This window comes from Mandrillus leucophaeus, unplaced genomic scaffold (genome assembly GCF_000951045.1).
Source record: "Mandrillus leucophaeus isolate KB7577 unplaced genomic scaffold, Mleu.le_1.0 Scaffold213, whole genome shotgun sequence".
NCBI classification, from domain to species: domain Eukaryota; kingdom Metazoa; phylum Chordata; class Mammalia; order Primates; family Cercopithecidae; genus Mandrillus; species Mandrillus leucophaeus.
Window position 1 is genome coordinate 1453669 of NW_012102177.1, and position 27987 is coordinate 1481655.

The 27987-nt window shown below is 40.2% G+C and overlaps 1 protein-coding gene across 3 annotated transcripts in view; it reads right to left on the reverse strand.

The window, feature by feature from the left end:
• Positions 1-27987, reverse strand: part of WDR33 (WD repeat domain 33) — a 127071-nt gene that overhangs the window by 12569 nt on the left and 86515 nt on the right. For 2 of the 3 annotated variants that reach the window (XM_011980493.1, XM_011980494.1), the window contains exons 8-17: positions 13417-13543; positions 11831-11985; positions 11658-11736; positions 11103-11213; positions 10040-10134; positions 9745-9831; positions 9219-9358; positions 8471-8623; positions 5811-6899; positions 3719-3827 (exon numbers count right to left, since the gene is read on the reverse strand). In XM_011980493.1, coding sequence (XP_011835883.1) covers positions 3719-3827; positions 5811-6899; positions 8471-8623; positions 9219-9358; positions 9745-9831; positions 10040-10134; positions 11103-11213; positions 11658-11736; positions 11831-11985; positions 13417-13543 — 2145 coding nt within the window. Of the gene's footprint in view, positions 1-3718; positions 3828-5810; positions 6900-8470; positions 8624-9218; positions 9359-9744; positions 9832-10039; positions 10135-11102; positions 11214-11657; positions 11737-11830; positions 11986-13416; positions 13544-22135; positions 24780-27987 lie in introns of those variants that run through there. The other variant, XM_011980495.1, reaches the window with a different exon arrangement.

Consider the following 27987-nt stretch of genomic DNA (forward strand, 5'->3'; position numbering starts at 1 on the left):
TAAAAGACTCTCCTTTTGTTTCTCTAGTTCCCTGTGGGCCACCTTCCTTCCGTAGAGCCTCTACTACCGCTTCCACACAACGGGAAAGCAGTAAACACTCCAGTTCCCTTATCTCTTTCTTACCTCTAATATCACACATCAATTCCAGATTAGCATAAATTCACAAAGTCCCAGGGCTGTAATGCTGACAAGAACTTTTCTTAATTGGATAAAATCGGGGCAAGAATCTTAACATGCACTACCCAGTGCTGTGGGCTTAGCCAATTAAAACTGAGAGAGTAAAGTTCTGGGAAGGGCAACCTCTGCGGTCCTCCTGATTCTCCGAGTTGTGGTTTCTCCCTGCTATGAAGTGTGTGTCGAACATAACACAGTGTTTCCTCACTCCCCTCCATCCACACTCCGAGTCACCCCCTCCAACTCTCCCCAACAGCGTGCTGCCTACCACGCTCCTGCTCCAGCTCCGGAAGGATTAACTCTAAACTTCCAAACAGCCCCACATCTCAATACTAATCATTCTCATCTCTTTCCTTTTCATATCAACAACCTGAGGAACCACATATGGGTAGAGTGCTTTCTTCTTTTCAAATGGTGCACAACTACATAACCAGCTAAAGAATTCAATATATGACAGGATTTGGGAGGACACGGTGTGATAATAAAAGCACTGTCAAAAAATTTAAGCAGAAACAATTCATCTCTTCAGGATGGTAGAAACATACATATGCACTCAGTGAGCACAGGAACCACCTGCATTGGCAACAGATGGGCAAGGCCAGCCCTGCCACACAGGCACGACTGCTGGAGCCTGCTCGGGTGCCTTCACTGTCAGCTTCTGGGGTGAGGGGCTTACTTCCTCTGGCCAGCGCTGCTGCCTACTAAACAGATCTAAGAAAACAACCAAAGACAAAGTTCCTACCTGAATGACCATGCCCTTATTTTGCCGAGAGGTTCAAATGACCAGTCTATCAAAGACTGACCAACAAAACTATTTACTGTAAACTGTGCACAAAGGTGGTAGAATATAATATTTTATTCAGCTGAGCAGATACTTACCTTTGTTGGGGCCAGGTCCTTGTCCAGGGTTCAGAGGAGGAATGCGACCTTGTGCTCCCTGCTGCCCTAGGCCTGGTATCAGGGGTGGGGGGCCTGTGCTCTGTCCTTCCTGAAAATATGTTTTTAAAGTGAGGGTATGAAATCACAGGCTTGTGCTACATAAATAGCGATTGTATCATAACATGACAACATAAAAACACCCAGTAAATATTTAGCTAGTGAGATGACAGCAACATTGTCCTTAAATCAGGAGAAAAGAGATACCTCTCGTACTATAATAATTTTTTTAAAACACCTGTATTTTAAACCTGTTGACAACTTTTATTTAAAATTAGATCTTTACTTGTAATGCCAAAAAAGAGCATTAATGGAATGTCAGAAATCCTAACACAGTAACACTAAATTAAACCAATTAAAACAACTGGTTTAAGTAACTGGTCTGGTTAATGTGAAGCAAGTTATATTTCAGCATATAAGGAAAAAGAGCACAAATATTCATCAGGCAACTTCTGAGATCTGAAATGCACTACAAAGTATCAGATCTTCAGACTCATTCTACCAGTATTTCTATAGGTCAATTAAAATTTCAGAATCATGCTTTCCATGTATAAAATCTTTTACTACATGGTACAATAAAAAATCTCATCGAATTGTCCCAGAAACTCAGGCCTGTCCTTGTGACTCTGACATGTTTCAGTTATAACACAGTAGCTAAAGTTCACATTTTTTTAATCCTCCAAAATGAAAACTGTTAATTTACTACCAGAAAGTTAGGAAAACAGCTTATAATAAATATTATACACACATACAACTGAGCAGTAAATTAATAAAATATTTAATACTTCAAGATTTAGGGCAATTTAGAATGGCAATCCTCTATTTAATTCATCCTAACTTCTGAGAAGTGCTGAATAAAAATCTGGAAGTAACTCAGATGCCATCAGATTCCCCATTGCTATGACACTTTTAGGTTCTGGAAGATCTACTTTAGAATAGTAGCTGTCTCTTATACACATCTGGATAAAAATGTGCCATTAAAGGAGTCTCTCTTTTCCAGCTCTTTTCCATCTGTCTCATTTACCCGTCCTCTCCCCTCTACTCAGTAGTTTGCAAAGATCCTAGCTCCATTTCCTTCTGGTAGACAGGCTCCTTCACTTCTCAGTGTGTTCCTGCAGCTAATGGCTTCTTCACTGAAATGATGTTGTCTGAACTTAGTGTAATCTCAGAAACAGCAGACCTTTGGAGTAAGGAAGCTAAACATATTCCGTTTGGACTTACCTATGAATATTAATCCTCCCATTACCTCTATCTGTTTAAAAGTACCCTGCTCTTCAAGGAAAGAAACCCACCACTACAAATTAGAAGGGATGTGGCCACCAGTGATGGGGCGGCGGCGGCGGTTATTCCAGTAGGGGATGGCAGGGCCACTTTCTCGGCTCTCCCTTCTCCCTTTGGTCCCTGGGAGGAGAAAGGAGGAAGAGAAAGAAAGGGGGCGGGGGATAAAGAGAACAGGGAAAGAGCAAGGATGAGAGGGAAGGAGGTGGAGACAGACACAGGGCAGGGAGAGGAAGAGAGGCAGCTCTCAGTTTGCTGATGGCGATAACTTGGGGGGTAAAAGACTCTCCTTTTGTTTCTCTAGTTCCCTGTGGGCCACCTTCCTTCCGTAGAGCCTCTACTACCGCTTCCACACAACGGGAAAGCAGTAAACACTCTAGTTCCCTTATCTCTTTCTTACCTCTAATATCACACATCAATTCCAGATTAGCATAAATTCACAAAGTCCCAGGGCTGTAATGCTGACAAGAACTTTTCTTAATTGGATAAAATGGGGGCAAGAATCTTAACATGCACTACCCAGTGCTGTGGGCTTAGCCAATTAAAACTGAGAGAGTAAAGTTCTGGGAAGGGCAACCTCTGCGGTCCTCCTGATTCTCCGAGTTGTGGTTTCTCCCTGCTATGAAGTGTGTGTCGAACATAACACAGTGTTTCCTCACTCCCCTCCATCCACACTCCGAGTCACCCCCTCCAACTCTCCCCAACAGCGTGCTGCCTACCACGCTCCTGCTCCAGCTCCGGAAGGATTAACTCTAAACTTCCAAACAGCCCCACATCTCAATACTAATCATTCTCATCTCTTTCCTTTTCATATCAACAACCTGAGGAACCACATATGGGTAGAGTGCTTTCTTCTTTTCAAATGGTGCACAACTACATAACCAGCTAAAGAATTCAATATATGACAGGATTTGGGAGGACACGGTGTGATAATAAAAGCACTGTCAAAAAATTTAAGCAGAAACAATTCATCTCTTCAGGATGGTAGAAACATACATATGCACTCAGTGAGCACAGGAACCACCTGCATTGGCAACAGATGGGCAAGGCCAGCCCTGCCACACAGGCACGACTGCTGGAGCCTGCTCGGGTGCCTTCACTGTCAGCTTCTGGGGTGAGGGGCTTACTTCCTCTGGCCAGCGCTGCTGCCTACTAAACAGATCTAAGAAAACAACCAAAGACAAAGTTCCTACCTGAATGACCATGCCCTTATTTTGCCGAGAGGTTCAAATGACCAGTCTATCAAAGACTGACCAACAAAACTATTTACTGTAAACTGTGCACAAAGGTGGTAGAATATAATATTTTATTCAGCTGAGCAGATACTTACCTTTGTTGGGGCCAGGTCCTTGTCCAGGGTTCAGAGGAGGAATGCGACCTTGTGCTCCCTGCTGCCCTAGGCCTGGTATCAGGGGTGGGGGGCCTGTGCTCTGTCCTTCCTGAAAATATGTTTTTAAAGTGAGGGTATGAAATCACAGGCTTGTGCTACATAAATAGCGATTGTATCATAACATGACAACATAAAAACACCCAGTAAATATTTAGCTAGTGAGATGACAGCAACATTGTCCTTAAATCAGGAGAAAAGAGATACCTCTCGTACTATAATAATTTTTTTAAAACACCTGTATTTTAAACCTGTTGACAACTTTTATTTAAAATTAGATCTTTACTTGTAATGCCAAAAAAGAGCATTAATGGAATGTCAGAAATCCCAACACAGTAACACTAAATTAAACCAATTAAAACAACTGGTTTAAGTAACTGGTCTGGTTAATGTGAAGCAAGTTATATTTCAGCATATAAGGAAAAAGAGCACAAATATTCATCAGGCAACTTCTGAGATCTGAAATGCACTACAAAGTATCAGATCTTCAGACTCATTCTACCAGTATTTCTATAGGTCAATTAAAATTTCAGAATCATGCTTTCCATGTATAAAATCTTTTACTACATGGTACAATAAAAAATCTCATCGAATTGTCCCAGAAACTCAGGCCTGTCCTTGTGACTCTGACATGTTTCAGTTATAACACAGCAGCTAAAGTTCACATTTTTTTAATCCTCCAAAATGAAAACTGTTAATTTACTACCAGAAAGTTAGGAAAACAGCTTATAATAAATATTATATACACATACAACTGAGCAGTAAATTAATAAAATATATAATACTTCAAGATTTAGGGCAATTTAGAATGGCAATCCTCTATTTAATTCATCCTAACTTCTGAGAAGTGCTGAATAAAAATCTGGAAATAACTCAGATGCCATCAGATTCCCCATTGCTATGACACTTTTAGGTTCTGGAAGATCTACTTTAGAATAGTAGATAATTTGTTTTAGCTAGTTAGTTGAGTTCAGGGAACCCAATGGTCATCTTTACATTAGGGATTCCTGGTGGTATTTGAAAAACCAAAACAGATTGTGCTTTCTACATCCGTAGCATCCCCTTTCTCCAAGTGTCTCAGGGAGTCAACATTCGCTTACTCACTCACTTTTGGTCCACAATGGACCAAAAGTGAGTTTTCAGGGACACAACTCAGTTATTCATACCCAAATAATGCCTCCAGACTAAGAACTTGAGAAAAGCATAAAATGCACATAGCTGAGCAGTATTACATCTATTTATGCTCACGCAATTCTTTTTGTAATTCACTCCCCCAAGCAACCTGAACTTCACAGTATCTCTCAAGCACAAGCTCAGCGAATGAGCAATAAAAATTGGCTAACAAAAACAGAGTCCTCAAAAAAGGAGAATTTCTACAGAAATGCTCCTTCCTGCAAATACTGTTACATGAGAGCTGAAAACAACTTGAGCAGAGTTTCATCCAAAGGGTCACCATTTCCAGAATGCTCAGCTCAATTCTGGAATCACAGGTCTCGTTTATTTCTATTCACTGTAATAAACAGAGTGAGGTATACAGTCTATAGTATACTCATGGTTAAATACTCCATCCTATCTCTTCAAAGCAGAGTTGGTGACTCAGTGGCTGGCAGGCCCATGGAACACCAGGCTGCAATGTAAAGGGCCCGGAAAAGGAGGCATGACAGCCTCAGAGCCGACCACCATGTAAAACATGCTTCCTCCTCAGGGTCACAGCTCTCCTGGAGCCCTGCGACAATTATCAACTGTACTCAAATGAGAGTTGACCTTTTCTGGAAGAAACCCTATTACCAAAAAAAAGAAAAAAGGTGAGAAGTAAAAATGAATACTGAGATGGACTTAATGGGAGTATAACCTAACTCATCATTCTTATGATTTCCTTCTTCAGCCAGGATGCTAGTATCTTAAGCTACTGCCACTACTTAATAAGTATTTATATCCAGCTGTGACCCTTTTCCACACTACTCAGCAGTATCGCTTCTGTGCAGAGCGTATTTTCCCAGTGTGGTAATGCCTGTAAGTTGGAAATGAGTAATACCTGGTTGAAGGGGGCCCGGGGCCCATCACCTAGCAGAGGCGTTTTCTGTTGCTGGAATGGTATAGGCCCTTGAGATGGATGTGGCCCTCTTGCTGGGTTCTGCTGTCCCTGAGGTCCGGGGGGTCCTTGCATGCCACCCTGGGGTGGAGGTCCTAAAGAGCCCTGGGGTGGCCCCTGCTGACTTTGTGAGCCTGGAGGCCCTCGCAGTTCCTGGGGAGGTCCCAGCATTGATCCTTGGGGCGGAGGCCCCTGCATGCCTCGGATCTCCTGAGGACCTCTCATTTCCTGAGGGCCGTGTCCCAGCAGTCCACTCGGAGGGTGAGGTCCTCTCATCTCTTGAGGCGGGTGACCCATCATCATCCCTTGGGGAGCAGGACCCTGGTTCTCCCGGGGGCCTGGAGGCCCCTGCATTCCTCTTGGATTCAATCCCATCAGAGGTCCCTGAGACACAGGACCTTGGATCCCTTGAGACCCTGGCCCGCCTTGGATCCCATGAGGATGAGGAGGTCCTTGCATTCCTCTGGGACCAGGTGGTCCCTGCATACCTTGAGTACCCGGAGGCCCCTGTGGGCCCAAGTGACCCTGAGGGCCAGGTGGACCTTGGGGGCCTATGTGACCCTGTGGGCCAGGTGGACCCTGAGGACCCATATGACCTTGAGGACCAGAACTACCTTGTGGTCCAGGTGGCCCTTGAGGTCCCAAAGGGCCATGAGGTCCAGGATGCCTCTGCATTCCTTGGGGCCCATGCATGTCCTGAGGCCGTGGCAACCCCTGGGGCGGGCCCTGGGGTCCCTGTGGTCCCATGAATCCTTGAGGCCCCCCACCTCCCTGATGCAGTGGAGGACCTTGTGGTCCCATTTGTCCCTGGGGTCCAGGAGGCCTAAACTGTCCCTGTGGACCTGGAGGCCCCATTTGAGCCATGTTCATTGGCATCTGCTGAGATGGATGGGGCTGTTGAAAACCTTGAGGAATCTGAGACATTGGACCTTGTCCTGGAAAAGGCTGGGGTCCAAGGAGAGGGGTGCCAGATGAGGGAGGAGGCTGAATTTGCTCAACTTGTTTCTGTGCAAGTCTTTCAATTTTAAGTTGCTGGAAAGAAAGAAAGAAAAAAGCATGTTGAATAAATAGGCCAGAACCCTTGAAAATGACAATATTGCTGTCATGTATTCCATTAGGGGACTCTTAAAATAAACATAAAAACTGCTCAAACTCTTCATTCTCCAGTGGTAATTAGGGTCCATGCAACACTCAAGCACTGTAAGGAGTTTTAGGTTCTTTCTCATTCTCTTTAAGTCCTGGGACACAACAGTAAGGATTTTTTTTTCCTTATTTTTTTTTTTCTGTCCCCCAAGCTGGAGTGTAGTGGTGCGATCATGGTTCACTACAGCCTCACCCTCCTGGACTCAAGCGATCCTCCCACCTCGGCCTCCGGAGCAGCTGGGACTACAGGCACGTGCCACCGCACCCAGCTAATTATTATCATCATCATTATTATTATTATTAGTAGTAGTAGTAGTAGTAGAGATAGGGTCTTGCTGTATTGCCCAGGCTGATCTCAAGTAGAGATAGGGTCTTGCTGTATTGCCCAGGCTGATCTCAAACTCCTGGGTTCAACTGATCCTCCTGCCTCACCTCCCAAAGTGCTGGGATTACAGGCATGAGCCACTGTGCCTGGCCTAGTCAGGATTATTTATGTCCATCTTGATCAGGGAAAGCCCAATAATTCACCACTTTCATCATTCTTGGTAGCTAACACAGGTAGGAAAAATAAGAACAAGCTACCTGCTATATGAGCTGACAAAAAAGAAAAAGTCTTTCATAAATAGGTGAATTCAAATTAAAACTATGTTGGCTTTATCTTTTCAATTTAAAATGTATATTTAACTTAGATCTACTCACTGCCCCACTAATTCCGTTTTTGTTGTTGTTATTGTTGTTTTTGAGGCAGAGTCTCACTTTGTGGTGCAGGCTGGAGTGCAGTGGTGAGATCTCAGCTCACTGCAACCTTTGCCTCTGGAGTTCAAGTGATTCTCCTGCCTCAGCCTCCCATGGTCACTGGGACTACAGGCATGCAACCACCATGCCCGGCTAATTTTTGTATTTTCAGTAGAGGTGGGGTTTCACCAGGTTGACCAGGCTGGTCTTGAACTCCTGATCTCAGGTGATCTGCCTGCCTCGACCTCCTAAAGTGCTGGGATTACAGGTGTGAGCCACCACGCCTGACCCTAATTGGGTTTTAAAAGTCCAAGATATGACTCAAGGAAGTCACTTTAAAAAAAAAAGTTACTCGGACGTGATGGTGCGTGTATGTAGTCTCTGCCACTCAAGAGGCTTAATGTGGGAGGAGCACTTGAGCCTGAGAGGCAGAGGTTGTAGCGAGCCATGATCGCACCACTGCATTCCAGCCTGGGTGACAGGGCATGACTCTGTCTCTAAAATAAAATAAAATAAATAAAACAAAATACATAACAACACATTTTTTAAAATTTTATGAAACAGGATTCTTTTGGAAACTAGTCTTCTAGCATAGCAAGAGGAAATGGCGGTGCTTGTCAGACCATTGGAGAGTCCCTTCCCTTTTCCTTAAGAGCATATCAATAAAAATGCCACCACTACCCTCCTAGCTCATCTTCAATTCCCCCCTAAAGAGCTTCACACACCTCCAGAAGTTGTGGGTTAGTATACTGTAATGTAGCCATTTCTTGCTCAATTTCTGCTTGTGTTTTTTTCTTCTCTTCCAATTTAATGTCTTCTTTTCTGTCATTCAGCACCTCATTTGGAGCAGGAATTGGAACTTTATTTTGCATCCAAGCCTTGGGAAAGAAGAGAATACTAAAATATACCCTAAGTATGAAAATCACAATGATAAAATGAGAAAACCACTCTAGAATGTCATCTGCTCAATCTAACCTCCGAACGGTCTTTCTTTATACCTTTTCTCCATGACTCAAGTACATGACTCATGCTAATTCTTACTGACATATACTAGGTAGAAATTACTATGGTGATAAAAGCTGCAAGATACTGCATGTTATTAAGAATGCAAAGCTTGCCAGCCTTTTCACAGGGTACATGCCCTTTGTGTTGAGGGGACAATTAAAGCAGAAGATAGATAAACAATGGAGAAGAGAATCAGCATGCTCCCATACTCCCTCTGCTCTGTGCCTTTCTTCTATTTCCTCTCATAGCATGGATGATAATAAGCAGGTGAGGACAGAACAGAGAAGACTGATAACAAACTCAATACAACTGCAAAGCAGTAGATGAGAACCATGTCTAACAGTGCATGAATATGGGAAAAATGCTCCAGTATAGAAACACCTTCAACGGTGAGATAATCCAAGAGAAATGTCAAACTAACCAACCAAAACCTCTCTGCGTGGATGAGGTGGAATCACTTTTACTTACCTGCTGGAACTGAGCAGGAATGGGTTTAGCATAAGGAACTTTCTTCTGAGGTACTTTTTTCTGATCCTTTTGCATCACTTCCTCCATCCCCCAGTCTAAACCTGGAATTGTCATTTCAATTTCATTTGATTCATCTTTCCCTGTAACCATAAAGAAAAGTGGTTTGCCTCTTTTTTTTTTTTAATTATTATTATACTTTAAGTTGTAGGGTACATGTGCATAACGTACAGGTTTGTTACATATGTATACTTGTGCCATGTTGGCGTGCTGCACCCATCAACTCGTCATTTACATCAGGTATAACTCCCAATGCAATCCCTCTCCCCGCCTTTGCCTCTTAAAGAAATTGGCCACTTGATCAATGAACACATTGGAAGAACAGATTTTAAGTATTATGCCGTTTGTATAATTTTTATCAACATTTCTCAACATAAATCATTTTGGTATTTCAATATATTTATCAGGAAGATAAACAGGTCAAGAAAAAAATTTATAAAAATAAAATGTATCGTGTAACTTCTCTTACCCATCTGTTCTTGTTCCATAGCTAATTTTAGTTGTTCTGGTATTCCCATTCCTGGAATTACTGCCAGGCTATTAGGTTCAAGGTCATCTATAAATAGTAATACACCATTGTCAATAGAGACTTTATAAAAGTAGCGACTGATAAAATTAATGCTTTATAAAAATGAATGTCACCGATGATTTATAAATAAATCTACTATAAAATTAAAATTCATTTTGTATAATCTTCCCAACATCTAACACTTCTATAACAGAATACCAGATTTCAAAGAAGGACAGATGTGCAAGAGTCTCACCATATTCTACTCCATCTTCAGACATTCCAGGTAAAAGGTTTAGATTATATCGATCTCGCATTTTATCACCTGGTCGGTTTCGAGTCCAGAATTTGCTGTAAAAATAATTAGAGGAGAAGAGAAGCACGGTTTCAGTGTCTTTCTGGGCACTTAACAGTACTAGGCAGACCCTTGGTAAACACAACAAGTTTTTACAATTTGTTTCTTCTACAAATTTAAAATGTGAGGTCATACACTTTGGCTCACATCTGTAATCCCAGCACTTTGGGAGGTTGTGGCAGGAGGATTAAGTCCAGGAGTCCAAGACTAGCCTGGGCAATACAGCAAAACCCTGTCTCTACAAAATAAAAATCAAAAAGTTAGCTGGGTGTGGTGGCACACACCTGTAGTCTCAGCTACTCAGGAGGCTAAGGAGGGAAGATGGCTTGAGCCCAGGAGTTTGAGGCTGCAATGAGCTGTGTGATCTCACCACAGCACTCCAGTCGGGGTGACAGAATAAGACTTTGTCTCTTAAAATAATAATAAAAATAAGAGTAAAATGTGGGGCCGGGCAAGGTGGCTCACGCCTGTAATCCCAGCACCTTGGGAGGCTGAGGCAGGAGGATTGCTTAAGCCCAGGAGTTCGACATCAGCCTGGGCAACACGGTGAAACCCCACCTCTACAAAAAATGCAAAAATTAGCCAGGTGTGGTGGTGTGCGCCTATAGTCTCAGCTACTCAGGAGGCTGAGGTAGGAGGATCACCTGAGCCCAGGGAGGTTGAGGCTACAGTGAGCTGAGACCGCACCATTGCATGCCAGCCTGGGCAGAGACCCTGTCTCAAAGAAAAAAAAAAAAGGAAAACTTTTAAGTCAGAAGGCAAAACAAAATTTGAATAGCCAAAACCATATTCAATACCCAATCTCTTTATTGCAATATAAGGGTTTGTAAACCACTACAAAAATGTTCCCAAGAATAAGTTGGAATATAAATTAATCTATCAATCAACCAATAAAAATAAACCCATACAGTATTTATTTCCTGTTGCTCCATATAAAGCTTTGCTATTTCAATATAAAGCTTACCTAGTATGGTCATTTGAGCCTGAGCAGAGAATATGCCCAAGAGGATGCCAGGCCAGACTCCAGATCATCCCTTCGTGGGCCATCTCCATCCCACCCACTTCCTTCTCTACCCTGCAACAGCACCAAAGAGAGAAGACTTTTTCACAAAAGTTACCCAGCTCCTCCCTCCCCCTCGAAAAAGACATTTTCTGTTACCCTTAAAACGAAGCTACCAAAGCCTGGACTTGGACTCTGGTGAATCCCACATGTCTCAGGGGTACTGGCTTGTCATTGCCAAAGGACATTTACCCTTTCATCCAAAGAGCACTTCATGGGGGAAAGGCTGCAAGCATTTAGAAACTAGGAAATCTATTTTATTCCTCCTTAATGACTTCCATAGCCACAAACAGAGGTACATTTTCTATTCCAGGCTGGATTTAGAATTGAAAACTGCAAGCAGTCTCTGATATAGGATATATGAACACTCAAAAAAGTTACAAAACTATCATGTCTGCACACATTCAGGTGCTCTCTTCACAAAATACACGACTTTTTCACATACTAAATCTTACATACCCAACATGCCAGAATAACAAAGAGCCATCAGAGCCTCCACTGGCAAACAGTCCTTCATGAACAGGGTGCCAGGCCACAGCTGCAGAACACAGACAGGGGAAAAGACACGGCGGTCAGGATCTGAGAGTGCCACAGCTGCCCTTGTCAAAGAGAAGCGTCTCACAGCCACTGACCTGTGGCTTCTTTCTTATGACCTCGGAAGACTTGAAGCTCTTCTTTTAGGTTTCTGATATCAAAAAGTTTACAGAGATGATCACGTGATGCTGTGAGTAGCCAATTGCCATTAAGGTTTAATTTCACTTCCATTACTGTGTTTTTATGGGCGTGACTAGAAACAAAGTATCAAAAAAAAAAAAAAGTCAGAATTCAAAACAAGTATAAATATAATGACCATTTTTGATGAAAAGCGAATGGATCAAGATGGCAAGAGGTTCGGCCTAGAAGCAATAAAGCCTGTAACATTAAAGGATCACAGTTTTAAACACTCTTAAAAGAAACAGGTCAAGGACAGAAATAATATGCACTGCCCAGACATAGACAGCTCTCATCAACCAGTTAAAACAGCAGCAGAGGCTGGGCGCGGTGGCTCACGCCTGTAATCCCAACACTTTGGGAGGCCGAGGCAGGTGGATCACCTGAGGTCAGTTCAAGACCAGCCTGGCCAACATGGTGAAACCCAGACTCTACTAAAAATACAAAAATTTGCCAGGCGTGATGGCGCATGTCTGTAGTCCTAGCTACTCAGGAGGCTGAGGCAGGAGAATCGCTTGAACCCAGGAGGTAGAGGTTGCAGTGAGCCAAGACCGCGCCAATGCACTCTAGTCTGGGTGACAGAGTGAGACTCTGTCTCAAAATAATAATAATAATAATAATAATAATAATAATAATAATATAGCAGCAGAGCTTCCACTGAACAGTAAAATTTATCCATGAAGCAGGGGAAGCACATGAACACAGAAATTAATATTCAATAAAGCTCATTACATTTCAAAAATTCCATAAAGTTTCTCTAATTAAGACAAAGCATAAAAATGGACTGGAAAGTTTGAAACTTAATTTGAACTAAAGACAATGCAACAACCCTTGGCTTGCACAATGGACATATCCAAGGGAAAATTCACAAGGCATTCCAGGTTGGCATGGCCATTGGGGTTGTACAACAAAGCAGCCTTGCTCCAACCAATTCACTTTGAATATGGTCCTCTTCCCAGTGGGAAAGACCAGGAAATGGATGCTTCGTCAAAAAAACGTTAACATATGCATGTAGTTGTGAATGTTCACAAATAACTGAAAGAGAAAGCTAGATTACATAGCTTACATAAGTAAGCACATCGGACAAAAAATGAGAACTGGTTCAAAACCAGAGGAAAACCCTCTCGAAATAGACGATGTGAGATGGAGAAGGCTGGGCCGTGTCTAGTAAGGGGCACACGCATCCACTCCTCACAGTGCCACAAGGTATTCTGACGACAGACAATGGGCTAGAATAGTAACCATCTCCCTCCTCATCCTCCTCCCCACCCCCATATAACAACCAAATTAAACTTAGGTCTACATGGCAGGACAGAAACAAGCCTTACTTCATTAAGAGTTCAGAGATGAATCATACTTAATCAATAAGAAGTCTACAGATCCAAGTCCATCTGTTGCCTAAATGACTTTTCCAGAAATACATAAGAGAAAACAAAGCTAAAAGTTAAAGGATACACTGCTTTGCTCCCCTTTGTTCAGAGGCCAAAGTGAGGTTCCTATCACTTACAGTGTTGCAAGGCTCTGCCCAGTCTTGGGATCCCAGAACTTGATTGGCTGTTGACTATCTTTACTTCCTGAAACAACTAACCCTTTGGTTGGATGCCAGTCTACACATTTCACATCAGCACCATGCCCTGTCGGAAACAAGTTAGGATTAAAACCTAATTAGTTATATGCATGTAAAGCAATTTAAACCAAAGTAGAGAAACCTAGTAAATGTTTTGCTCTCAGTGCTCATTCAACTTAAAACTTTTTTTGTGAAGACTCTTTGGCCTCTGTGTCTGGAAGTTTTTCAGATACAGTATCCTCTCCTCCTATGTCAAGACACACAGGAGCCAGTCCTCTTCTCCTGGAGCCAAGTGCATCTTCCCACCTACTTGCTGGGAGGTCAGTCGAGGCTTTTGGAGGCTGACCTCTCAAGACCCCATTATGTAAAGCTTTTGAAGCATCTCATGTTGTTCCCGATTACCCTGATTCCAGGGCACAATCTCTGTCACTCACTTCAGTTGTCCCACTTGGTGATAGTTCTTACAGACGAACTTGATTCAACCTGAATTTAGGACTTTGGGACCACCATTTAGTAATCTAGGACACCACTTTCTAGATGGAATGACAGGAAAAGCCAGCTTTCAGCTCCTGTTTACTGAAATGCAGGAGAAATACACTCTTTGCTTGATTCACACATGTTGTGACAGTTAGATGAGGTAATAATAACAGCTATCCTACTGCAGGCTTGCTACATTTTAGGCAGTGTAATGAGCACATGTAAGCATCACCTTTTTAAATCTTCACAAAATCCTGAGGAAAGTATTAGCATTATCTCCATTTTATAAGTGAAGAAATAGAAGGGCTGGAGGGGTTAAATAACACATCCTAGATCCCAAAGTCAGTCAGCAAGAACAGGAGCGAGTCTCTGAGCCTGGTCCGTGGGATTCCAGGGATGGTTACTTCAGTAACCATCGTGCTAGAGCATAAGGTCACTTCACAAGTGTAATAGATTAACTTACTAAAAGTCACAAACGTGAAAGTCAGTTTGCAAATTTGAAAAAGATGGGTATGATTTTTGACGAACTGGATGCTGTAGAAAGCCCCAAGAATATTTTACATAACGAATGAACTAAGCAGCAGGTGAAGAGTGAGGAAGAACATTCAGAGCTTCCTTCTCTGCCCTGGATCAAATCCAGCTTCTGTGAAGTTCTGAGGTGGAAACAAGGAAGGATACGGAAGAATAGAGACAAAGGGAAGTGAAGTGGGAAAGAAGAAATGGGTTAGAGGCACCGAAAGTGATTGGTACCCGTTCATAAGGGGAGACATTTGGGTCTCAAATGGACATAGGTTTCTCCCAACACAATACCCCATACTGGCAAGCATGTGGGGAGGTAACAAACAATCTGGAGAACAGTTTGGCTGTGTGTATCAAAAGTATGAGAAAGTGCATCTCCTACAACCCAATAATCTCATGTCTTAGATTTTTATCATGAGGAAATAATGGATGTGCAAAAGGATTTGTCTGCAAGGACATTTACTAATTTATTTTTAATAGAACACAAATATATTACAAAATAAATTGCAGTGTGGCATATGTACTTAAAGGAATGTGATGCACCTATTATAAACAACCCTATAGATGATTTAATGGCATGATTAAAATGTTTGAAATTTATTAATAAAAAAAATACACCAGTGTATACCATCACTGTAAAAGGCCAACAGTCAATAACATGAGTGACTGTGTGAGCTTATCTAAATAAAAGAAAAAAGCCAGGAGTCTAGACACCAAATTGTTAACAGAAATAATATTAAGCTGGAAGGTGGTATTGACTCTCTCTCCCCATGTTTATTCTATATTTTTATATTTTCTACAATGAACATATTTTGTAACTGAGATCTGAGGATGGGAAAGGGGAAGAGAGGTTTTGCTGTTGCTTTGTCTTTTAAAAAGAAAAATAACTGAAGATGGAATAATTGAAATATAAATACACTTCAGTCTCCCTTGTCCCTTGTTTGCCTTAAGAAATGTTAATTAATGATTTGCCCCTGAAAAGGTATGGCCAGGGAATTTTAAAACTCTATGGGCTATTGTCACTCAAAAATAAGTATTATGTATAGCTATGTACGCATTAATCAATCAAATTTGGGATTATAGGAAATGCCTGGGAAAGCAGTTTCAAATTACAACGCACTATATGAAAAGTTCATATTCTTAAGAGCCATCTCTACCCTCATCTTCTCTGGGACACGTTTATTACATAAAGAACGTATGTCTGTTTAGTTTTAAGATATGTTTAAAGAAGCATACGTAAAAACAAAAAACTATGAACCCAAAAAGGAACCACAAAATAAATTTCAGCTGCTTTAATTTTGTTTTCTAATGTTCTCTAAAATTTATTAAAATTTAAGCAAGTGAGGAATCTCATGAATTTACCCATGTTCATACACATCACAAATATAAATCAAACTGGTCCTGATTCTTGGATATAATTTTATTTATCACTCTTCTTAATAAAACAAACAATACTAGCAAGCCCATATACTTAAGTGTAGTGTTATTCTAAGCGAAGTCTGTGTAGTGACTCATTTTACATCTGAAGACTGTAAAGCGCAGACAGATTAAAGAACTTGCTTGGGACCACACTGATGATATGGGGCAGAGCAGAGATCTGGATGCAGGGAGGCCCCAGAGCCTCTGCTCTTAAGGACTATGTGATACTGCTTTCTTAGATACGAAAAGGTTAATGTAAGAATTACAAGAGCAGAAAAAACAAAACTGTGTCACTTCCTATTTGCTTCTCTATACATACTCAGTGCAGAATGGTACCTAGCAGACAGTGAATTGGAACACGGAGAGACTATTCTCTTTTTTTGAGACGGAGTCTCGCTCTGTTGCCCAGGCTGGAGTGCAGTGGCGTGATCTCGGCTCACTGCAAGCTCCGCCTCCCGGGTTCACGCCATTCTCCTGCCTCAGCCTCCCGAGTAGCTGGGACTACAGGCGCCGCCACCACGCTCGGCTAATTTTTTGTATTTTTAGTAGAGACGGGGTTTCACCGTGTTAGCCAGGACGGTCTCCATCTCCTGGCTTCGTGATCGGCCCACCTAGGCCTCCCAAAGTGTTGGGATTACAGACGTGAGCCACCGCGCCCAGCCGACTATTCATTTTTCAGCCTTTACATCATTTTACTTTTGAACCACGTTCATGTAGTATCTAATTTTTCAAAATTAAATACAAATAAATGAAATAAAGTTACTTAAGAAAATATATGAAAAAAGTATGGGTAGCATGCTAACATTTATAACTTAAAAACAGAGGGATACACACCCACACCCCTTTGCTCTAAAATGCATACCATGTGTGTCTGAAAGAATACAAAAGAATCTGGTAACATCAACTGGCTCCAAGAACTAGGCAGACTGGGACACAAGGGAAAGGAGATTTTTCACTACACACTGTTTTGTAACTTTTCAACTCTGAAACACATTAATGACCTATTGAGAAAATTCAACTGAAAAAAATTTACTGAACTTACCACATAACAGTGGATTACCTCTGGAAAGTGAGTGCGAAATCTTTATAAGCAGCATATATCATTAAAAGAATGTTTTAATGTAAAAGAGAAAAATAAATAGATTGCATATCAATTTTCTTCTATTCTAGCTTAATCTATTTATTTTTCTCTTTTACATTAAAACATTCTTCAGGAAGAAGTGACTGAATTTTCAGTGAAATGAAAAAAAAAAACTCAAATGATAAAATTTTACCCTCACATGTCAATGTTGATATATTTAGATCCAGAGGAATAAGACCAGTAGAAATTCATCCTAATAATTTAAGTGGATTTTTAAAAACCTTTGATATGTAAAAGGTGGCACTTGAAGTCTTATTAATAATAGCAAAAAAATGGAAACAAAGTTTAGAAGTGGAATTATTAAACAAACTTTGCCACAGCCAAAAACTATTAAAATGAAGATTTTTGAGAAAAAAAAGTTCATGAAATAATGTGAACTAAAAAGCAAGCAAAACAACACACAAACTATACATATAAATACACATTTTTATAATCATCCTAACATATGTATATACATTTTGTACATTTTATACTTGTACATTTTGGTATGGTTACCAAAATGCAGATACGGATAGGTAGAAAATGAAAATCACATTGAGAATAATGGAAACAAAGATGAACTTCTATCCACATTTCCTCTAGTATAATATTGTAGTTTTAAGAATAAACAACATGGATTATATTTCATGTGTGAACTCTGATTTTTTGTTGTTTGTTTAGATATGTTTTTAATATGAAGGAAAAAAAACACCACTGAATGCAAGTTACTTTGCTAGGTAATATTTTCCCATCAAATTAACAAAAATTGATCAGGCACAGAGGCGCATGCCTGTAATCCCAGCACTTTGGGAGGCCAAGGCAGGTGGATTGCTTGAGTCCAGGAGTTTGAGACCAGCCTGGGAAACATAGTGAAACCCCATTTTTACAAAAAATACAAAAATTAGCTGAGCATGGTGGTGCATGCCTGTAGTCCCAGTTGCTCAGAAGGCAAAGGTGGAGGGTCGCCTGAGCCCAGGGAGACAGAGGTTGCAGTGAGCCAAGATCACGCCACTGCACTCCAGCCTGGGCAACAGAGCAAGACCCTGCCTCAAAAACAAAAAAATAATGAAAAGCAAAAATTAAATTGGTGGCACTCAATGTTAACAAGAGAGACAGGAATAGGCACTCTCATCTGTAATTGGTTGGGAAGTAAATTAGGACAACTTTTGGGTGAGGCCATATGGCCATATCTATCACAATCTTAAAGGCATATAACCATTGATTCTATCAATCCACTACTAGGAATTTACCCTGTCACTGCAAAAGCACACCAAGATTTATGTACAAAGATATTTACTGCACCTTGTTTGAATTGACAAAACTGGAAATAACCTAAACATGAATCAATGAGAAGTTATTTAAGAAAATTAAGGTAAAGATATATAATTGAATACAATCCAGCTCATAAAACTGAGGCAGAAATAAGGACCTTTTTGGGGGTTTTGGAAATGTTCTATATCTACATTATAATGTATTTATTTGTCAAATTTTATAGGATTGTAGACCTAGAAAGGGTAAATGTTACCTTATTTAAATTATACCTCAGGGCCAGGCATGGTGGCTCACACCTACAATCCCAGTACTTTGGGAGGCTGAGGCTGGAGAATTCTTTGAGTCCAGGAGGTAGAGACCAGCCTGGGCAACATAGTGAGACCCTGTCTCTACAAGAAAAACTTAAAAATTAGCCAAATATGGTGGTGCATACCCATGCTCCCAGCTTCTCAGGAGGCTGATGTGGGAGGACTGCTTGAGCCTGGGAGGTCAAGGCTGCAGTGAGTTGTGATTTTGCCATCACATTCCAGCCTGGGTGATGGAGATCTTGTCTCAAAAATAAAACAAAATACATATAAACAAGATACCACACACACACACACGCACACACACACCCCCAATAAGCCTTTTAAAAAATGTAAGTGGAAAAGCAAGGTTTAATATGGTTCTATTTGTATAAAATAATACTTAAGCTAGTAACAGTTTTTTAGGGAGAAGAAATGATATGGGAACAAGAGTGGCATTTACTCTTCTATACTCTTTAACTTTTTTTTTTTTGAGACAGGGTCACACTCTATGGCTGGGGCTAGAGTGGAATGGGAAGTTGAGCACAGGAGGCGGAGGCTGCAGTGAGCTGACTGCAGCCTCCATCTCCTGGGCTCAAACGATCCTCTTACCTCAGCCTCCCCAGTAGTTGGGACTACAGGTATGCACTATCACGTCCAGTTAATTTTTTTATTTTTTGTAGAGATGGAGTCTCCCTGTGTTGCACAGGCTGGGCAAACACTTCTTAACATGTGCTTTTATTACTTTATTTAATGGCAACTACTTTTGGTGTCCCTCTATTCAAAACTCAAGTGAATGACTGATACCAATTAGTGTTTTCATTTGCCAATAGAACAAACCAGTGCCTGTGGTCCCAGGAAGATGAGGCTCAGACACTCAGAAGGGATACAGCTTTTCACTGATAGCTCTCAGACATGGTATGCGTGCATTAAGTTTCAGGATATTGCGGGTTTTGTGAAGAGGCAAAGCGCACATAAAAACTTAATCTTATCTAAATTATTATTTCATAGAAAAATGATTAAGTACCAAACACATGGTTTATTCATTTCAAACATTAAGCCTAAAGAATGCCTCTATACTAAATTGGATCATTTCATTTCTGAGGTACAGAATTTCAGGGTACCATTATTCTAGGCTCTTTGTGATTCCCCAAATGTGAAAATTCCAAGAATGTAGTGTTTGTAATACTGAAAGAATTAATACAGACTTAATGGAAAATTCACCCAGGTAACAAGAGTTTTTGTAGCCTAGTGACTAGACGTTATAGTACTAAAAACATCTCCCTAAAAGCTAAAGATTTTAGTACTGAAAATTTCTTGCTGATGAAAGACCAAGCATTTTTTCAAGTAATTAAACTTCTCAGAATCAAGTCCCTAACAACAACAAAAAAAGGAAGACAAAATTCTGAACAGCACCGACTCTGCTCCAGACACTACAAAGTCCACTAGAGACACAAAGTGTGGCCCTGCAGGGGACTGACAGGAGTCTACAGGTAGACTGTGGTGGACAAGCCGAATCCTCAGTAGGATGGCAGAGCTGAAAGAAGCCAGTGATAAAGGGCACATGAAAGATTCAGCAGTAAGACTTGGAGGTACAATTGCAAAATTCTAAAATTAAGACATTCCAGTTGTAGAGCGCTATGTGAAGAAAAAGACTGTTATAAATCTGTGTGGAATTCCCTCTGAACACAAATACTGAAGAATTTAAACTGCACTCTCCCATATGGCACCTATCAGCCACATGTGGCTGTTTAAATTTGTTTGAGTTACAATTTTAGTTTCTCAGTCATACTAGTGACATTTCAAGTGCCCAATAGTCACGTGTGACTGGTGGCTAGCATATCAGAAAGGAGAGACACAGAATACTTCCATCATCGCACACACACACACACACACACCTACTGGACAATAACTGGCCTTACAGAAAGTATCCCTTTAAATTTCCACAATCTTATTTTTATTTATCTCAGTTGTACAATGAACAGCAACAACAAAAAATGATCTTTCAGTGATACCAGAGCTTGAGAAGACCTGCAAAACCATCCAGCCCTCTAACTCTGCAGATGAGAACTCGGAAGCCTGAAAGGGTTAAGGCAGTGGGGAGGGGCCCGGACTTTCTTCCTCCTCATCCAATCCTGTCTTCACCTCACTAAATATAACATCCAGATGAAGTGGATAGTCCCTTTTGTTCCAATTACAAATCAACTTTCACTTTCTCAACTGTAACTGAAGAGCTTTTATATGACAACTTCTGCACTCCTTTCCACCTCTCAGAACTATACAATAAAACAATTTAGGGATAAATACATAATTCTTTTGACTAATAAGTAAACACGTTGATTCTGAAGACCAGAGTCTTGTTCAGAATGAAGGAAGGTGACAACCATAACCTAACTCCACCAAAAGCTATTCCAAATTAATCATACTGAGTTATTTTTAGATATTAAGCATTGAGAACAGTGAGTTTGCATCATTTCTTAGTTAGCTATCCAGCTAAACATTCCCTCAGGGTCCCAGCTAAATGACCAGGGACAGAATTAGCATCTCCCGGAGACAGGTGACGCTGCTTTGTAGATTAACCTGTGTCTAATATGACAGAAATGTTCAACTTACTACTTTGTAATAATTATTTGCAGAAAGCGACCACTAATAGCATTAAAATGTACAGCAAACAGGAAGTAAACGATTTCACTTATTCTACTCGTTCTTTCACATAATCATTTATGTACTCTTCCACTTCCACTCATTCATTAATTCAAAATAAATGTGCATGATGCCAACATTTATTGGGTTCCTATTATTGGTGCTCAACCTCTCAAATATGTGGTCACCAAACAAAATGAGGCCTGAACATTGGGGAGTATTTGTAGGGTTACATAGTGCTAGAACAAAATTTTTTAAGAAAGTTAATACTTAGAATAAAAGTCTTCTGGGTCAAGATAGAAATGAACCTTAAAAAACACGAGTGCACTTTTAAAGACCTTTCTCCACAAAACAAAAACAGAAAACTCTGTTTAAAATATGCTATGTAACCATGCTCGAAATGGCAAGGTGCAGAATGCAAACAAGATAATTTTCCTAATGAAAAAATGCTTAATGTGTTAAAAAGGAGATTCCGGAAATAAAATGCAGAGACTCCCTTTAATAACCCTTAAAATTCTAAGAATAACATGATAAATGGATTCGGCATTAGATATCTGGTGAACATCAGATATTTGGTGCATAGACATTTAGACTTGCTTTGTAGACGGTGAAGCCTTCTTGTTCATTATTCCCTATCCCAGAACCGTAAAGTGTAGTGCAGTGAAGGCTAGAACCAGTAAGGGCAGAAGGTCTGCTTTTTGACGATTCCCTTAAAGGAGGAGGTTCCCTGGCTCCTGTGAAACTGGATGTAAACTCTGTGCCCTGTGCATTTTTCTCAGGCCCTCACCCCTCCTCCACCTGATCACCCCTCCTCCACCTCATCAGATCCTAAGGAACCTGTTACCCCAAACAGCTAAATAACCCTGTCTTGAGACAGTCCATAGGATCCCAAAGCTCGGTGAACAGTCTGAAAATCAATACATAATAAGTTTTATTTGAAGGTCAGAAATGGTGTCCATGTTCCCATTTTATTTTTCCTGGATCAGGCCATTTTATGAACAAATCTTAAGAAAATTTCTTTTACACAAAACTTACAAAAAGCACCAAGGTTTTCTAATACAGGAAGAAAAAAGGCAAACAAAGAATTCAAGTACCATCTTGTACAATATTAACAGAACTGTTACTCAAGAAAATGTGTTAAACATTAACAGCAAACTCAGGCTACTTCTAGCCACAAGAACATAAAATGTAACATCAGTTTAAGACAAAGGGTATATGAGTACCCATGGTCCACAGCCAGACACTCCAGTTGGACAGAGGATTTCTTAAAAAATTAGGAAGCATAAGTAATCTGTGCTCTGGTCAAGGAATATGCAATTTATTAGCATTTTACCTTCCTTTAATGCAAAATGATTTCACCACAACCCAACAGTCAACATCAACTTGGAGTGATTACTATTAGCCATCTTTGTTGTCCAATCTAGAAAGTTACATCAGTGAAAAACTACAGGATTAAATGGAAAGTTAATTCTGCAAAGGGGGTCTGCCTAGGCAGGGCAGTGTTTTCACAATGTATGTTCCAAGAAACAACAGTGCAGAGAATCATGGCTGAAGGGGTTCGGCAGTCAAGGAAGTTGAGCAGGGCTGAGTTTTAAAATGGGTAAGTTCCTTTCCCAGTCTGAGAGCCTTCAGTCCTTTCAATATGTACATTATTACAAATCTGTGGGAGAATTTGGTCACGACTCTTCTTTTCTCAGAGTACTTCCAAGTCCGCCAGAAGGCTGATTTTGGAAATGTGAAACACTAGCTTACTACATTTGTCTGGCAATGATGAACCTAAATTCAGCAGAGTGGACACCTCTGTGGGAGGAAGAGGAGACTGGGGAAGGGCATGTAAAGGGGCCTTTAACCTTTAATCTGTAATGCGTATTTCTTTATTGAAAATTCAGAAACGAGTGTAGCAAAATGTAAGGATTTGATCAGAACTGAGTGGTAGCACAGAAGTGTTTTTCAAGTTATAAGAAGTTTTGAAATGTATAGTGTCAAGAGCAATCAATACACAAACATAAAAAACAGCAAGCTCAAATGGATAAAAAGATAGATGCACCATAAATCTGGCAGTCTCTATATAAAGTCACACATTTACTTTGCATATGCAGGTAAAATCTTTCTATAGATTTGTACCAACTTGTATTTACATGGAAGACCAACAAAGGCTGACCTAAAAGAAACTCTCAAGTAGGTTAGAAATTGAAATTAGGCATACAACTCATAAGATTAGTGCCATGTAACTAAATTCTTAAGTACTTCTGGCATCAAAGTGAGCAAATTCTTATGACTATATGGTAAAATAGCTAATTTTTGAGTCAAATAAAAACCTATACAGGCATAAGTTTTGCTGAAACTTACATATCAGGCTGCTGTTAAACTCTTTTACAATAACGTGGGGAAGGGTATAAACAGGAAAGCGCACAATTTCCATTTGAGTCAAGTTTAAAGGCTGTATTTAGAAAAATCCTGAGAATTATGAAATAGAGAAAAACAGGTAATTGATAACAATTTGAAAAGGTACAATATTTTTCCAAAACACTGCCTGAGGGTGTATAAAATGTGTGTCAATCTTCTATATTCTTCAGTTATAATAACCATAAAGCAGCAATTTTGCAGTGTGTTTTGTGCTAACCAGCAAATTCTCCTTTGTGGACATTTTTTTAAATTTACATTTTTTAAAGGCTACTTTGCAGAGTATTCATCAAAGATGCTTAAAGGAATGTAGTAACCGAGTATTTTTCAACCTCATTTCTGTTGTATGTGTTCAATTCTTTGATGTTAACACCAATATCATAGAGAACATCAGCCATTTGTCTGAGCCGGGAGATACCAGTGTCCCACACATGCAGAGAGCAGCAGCAAAGTCCACTGTAAGAAAGTGTACTCTGGGGTGTGTGTGTACACACGTGTGTGTGTGTTTGTTCGGGCACATGTAATTCAACAGTCACAGGGTCTCTAGTAAACGTTTCTGCAGATATTCATAATTCAGTAACAATATATACAGTCAAGAAAAGCAGCATATAGTCATCACTTGAAAAACCAGAAAAGTGCAAAAAGAAAAAGAAAAGACACTCAAAAGATTGATGAGAGTCTGGCCATACCAAGACTACCAGAAAGGCCAGTAACTACACTACATTAATAATAGAGGTAATAGTGCCAGCAGACAACCCAGGTCAAGAATAAAGAGAAGCCATGACTGAAGTCCCTACTAAGGAAGAAAATGCAGAACCAAGAAGGAAAACAAAAGATGTTTTAAATGATTCTTCTGGAGCCCATCCATGGTAAGCAGTCCTTTTGAAAGCAAGGTAAAGAGGTGAACAAGTTCATTTTCAGTTGGCCAGATTAAGGATACACTTCTTTTTAATTGAGAGTTTAGAAACATAAAAGCAACAAACAATCCATGTCAAAGTAGAAAAACAGTTAACCTATAGTCATCCACAGCATCAACTGTACTTTTAATCTGTGTTTTGCCAGAATCTTCTTGGGCATATTCACAGAAGTTGCTAAATGTGGCTCCCTAAACTTTGTCCACCGACTGCTGTTCACCTCTTGGGAGAAAGCGGCAGTGATGAAAACATCTGTCTATCAAAACAAGAAGAGTACATGAACTCTTAAACACTGTGGAGGCAGGTATCTACCACATGAGCCCTGGCAGATTGCATAATTTCCAGCTATGACTAAGATTTTTTTCTATTAATGAGTAACCTGAGATAACACATGCTCCAACTGGATCTTAACAAACATCTCCATTTCTGTTTCAAAGAAAAACGTAGCCTGAGAAAACTTCAACTGGGAGCTGATTATTAATTTCCACCATATTAAAAACATATTCCCATAAACTATCCATTTAGTCCATACTGATATAAGCAAATAACTGAAAAAATAAATAAGTAGAGAAGAGTCAAGTCTCCCATGCCTGTGTAGGAAATCCATATAACCCACAGTTAGTCCACCTGAAGAGAGGTGAGGTGTAACACTCCACTCCTTAAGTGTGGGCTATATAGTAATCTTACGACTTCATTCCAAAGAGTACAGTATGAAAAGTAGGAAAGAAGAGTAGCTGTTGTTGAAGAAACTTGACAAACTCTACCTCAAGCAGATGATCAAGGTCAACATCAAGTCATATTGATAGTACACACCCATGAGATGGTATGATGAAACTGGCACTTTACCTGTGTGATCTTCCTCTCAAAAACCGACAATCCCCGGTCTAATCATGAGAAAAATAATAGATAAATGCCAACTGAGGGACATTCTCCAATATACCATACAACTTCCCATCAACACACTAGCTGCAAGAAGACAGTGGGGCTACTCAGGGCACACTGCCTATGGGTTAGTCCTGCTCACAAGCAGTCACTCTGTAAATAATTTTCCTGATTAAAATGAAGAGGAGGAGAATGGAACAAAATCTTGAAAGTGCTGAAATAGAGGGAAAAGTTTTGAATCTAGCATTCAATATTCAACCAGTCCCGTTATAAATGTAAACATGAAATAAAAGACACACAAGAACCTTAAAAATTTTTGCCCACAGACCTCAGAAAAACTATCTTACCATTCCAGAGATGTGAAAAACAAGGAATGCTTATTAGGAAAATCCAAACCAGTTCAAATTAAACTTAACATATTATAAACAAGTATCTCCTTGTGAAGGTGTTTAAAATCTGCCATGTTCTTGCTCTTTATTGAATGAACGAGGAAATGAGAGATCAAAAAATAGACCTATACACGCATTGTTTAAAATCCAAAAATAAGCTCTTCAGGAAAATACATTAATGGTTTATTCCACCTTCATCTCTGAGCCAGGACCAAGAGTAAATCACGAAAATTTTCATTTCCACTTACAGTCTACTATAATTTCCCCCCGCGCCCCGTAAGAAGAGAATAACCAAGAGATGAAAGCAGCTTTGTCCAATAAAAGCAGAAGTACAGTGTCAAATCAGTTACATGTGGAATCAAGAAAAATAGGTTCAGAGCTCATATGCTACATAATGACTAACAGTAAAAAATTTCCAATAAACTGGATGTGTTTAAACCTCAGATGTCACTTACTAGTTATGTCCTTATGTAATGTACTTAACCCTTGCTAAGCCTTAATATTTACATGTACAAAATGGAGATTATTACTCAATTATTGGGTTGTTTCAGGAATTAAATACATGAAGCACTTAGCATCATGCCTAGCATATATTCTGAACACTCAATATATAAAAACTTTCATTGTGATCCAATCTCTGCCCTGAAAAAGTTCACCATGGGGACAGCTATTTCCATATAGACTTAGTTATCCAGCAAGAGCTGTTACTACTATGAATAGAGTATGGGAAAGCAGAAAATGGCTCGATGTGAGAGCGTGCCCCCAAAGCGCAACTTTTGTAAGACTGCTAAATTTCAGTTTTCAAATGACTCCAGAGATAACACTGAATTCTGATTATGAACATTCACCCCAAGTAATACACTTGATGTAATGCCATTTACCTCTCAGAACTAGAAAATCTAAAATGAGAGACCACCATTACATTCACTATGTTGATTATGTTTTTTTTAAGAAAGACAGATACTAAGAAAAACTTAGCATTTAAGTCCTGAGTACTTAAGAAAGGTAATACTTTTAATGTAACTATTGATTCCACTAGACTACAATGCCACCTCCAACACTGAGAAGATGATACCAATCACTTCTCCTTTTTACTTGTGGTGTGACTGTCTGATGGTTCCCTCTACATTTTCTCTGCTGTTAAAGAACATTAACTCATTTCTAGGAGGAGAAAAAATCTACAGGAAAAATGTCGGGCCGGCAGCGTTGGCACACACCTATAATCCCAGCACTTTGGGAGGGATTTGTATTTCTCTGCGCGCGCGCGCGCGCACACACACACACACACACACACACGCACGCAAATTAGCTGGGTGTCATGGTGCCCAGGGGGACATGGGCAGGGGCTTAGGTGGGCTTGAGCCCGGGAGGTCAAGGCTGCAGTGAGCTGAGATCAAACCAGCGCACTTCCAGCCTGGGTGAGAGAGACCCTGTCTCTAAAAAAGAAAAGAACTGGGTTCAACACAATCTTTCAATTATTTTAATTGATTACTCATCTCTAAATCCCCCAATGCCATGGATTACCTTAAGCTTCAAGCATACAATTAAAATTTAACTATGAAAGACTTCTTAAGAAAGGGAAAAATGATCGAAGTTGGGAGAATATCAGGAGAGAGGTAAGGAAGATTATTTCAAGGTCACTAATGTGAAAAGTGAATCATGCTTTGGAATAAAATCTTGATTTAATACTAAGTAAAATGAAATATGCAAGCCTCTTCCTAAATTACTTTCAAAGGTTTGCAGAGGATGAACTTACTTCCCAAGACTGATATACGTTGGCCACAAATTTTAGGAAATTTCGAAAAAACTTCAACCAAAACGTGGCCATTGTCTAAAAACAGATGGGCCCTATCTATGAATAAACCAGAGTAGAGAAAAATGAAACCCAAAATACGCAGTATTTTGACTGTAGTTGTCAGTGACAAAGGTTGTGGCAAAGGCTCAGTGACAAAGGCTGTGATGAAGTAATGAGGGCAATTATAGGGAGACTTGTCCCGGTTTTACCTCCTGACTTCCTGTTTCTGTAGAACAGACAAAGCAAATTACACAAAGCACATTTGTTACACAAAGCACATTTCACTCTGGAAAGAAACCCTAGAGCAGGATTTGAGGCTGAAAAGTAAAGCGGCACAAACTTTGTGGAAATGCCATAGACGACCCTGAAAATGGAAAGAAGTGGAGGGCAAAGA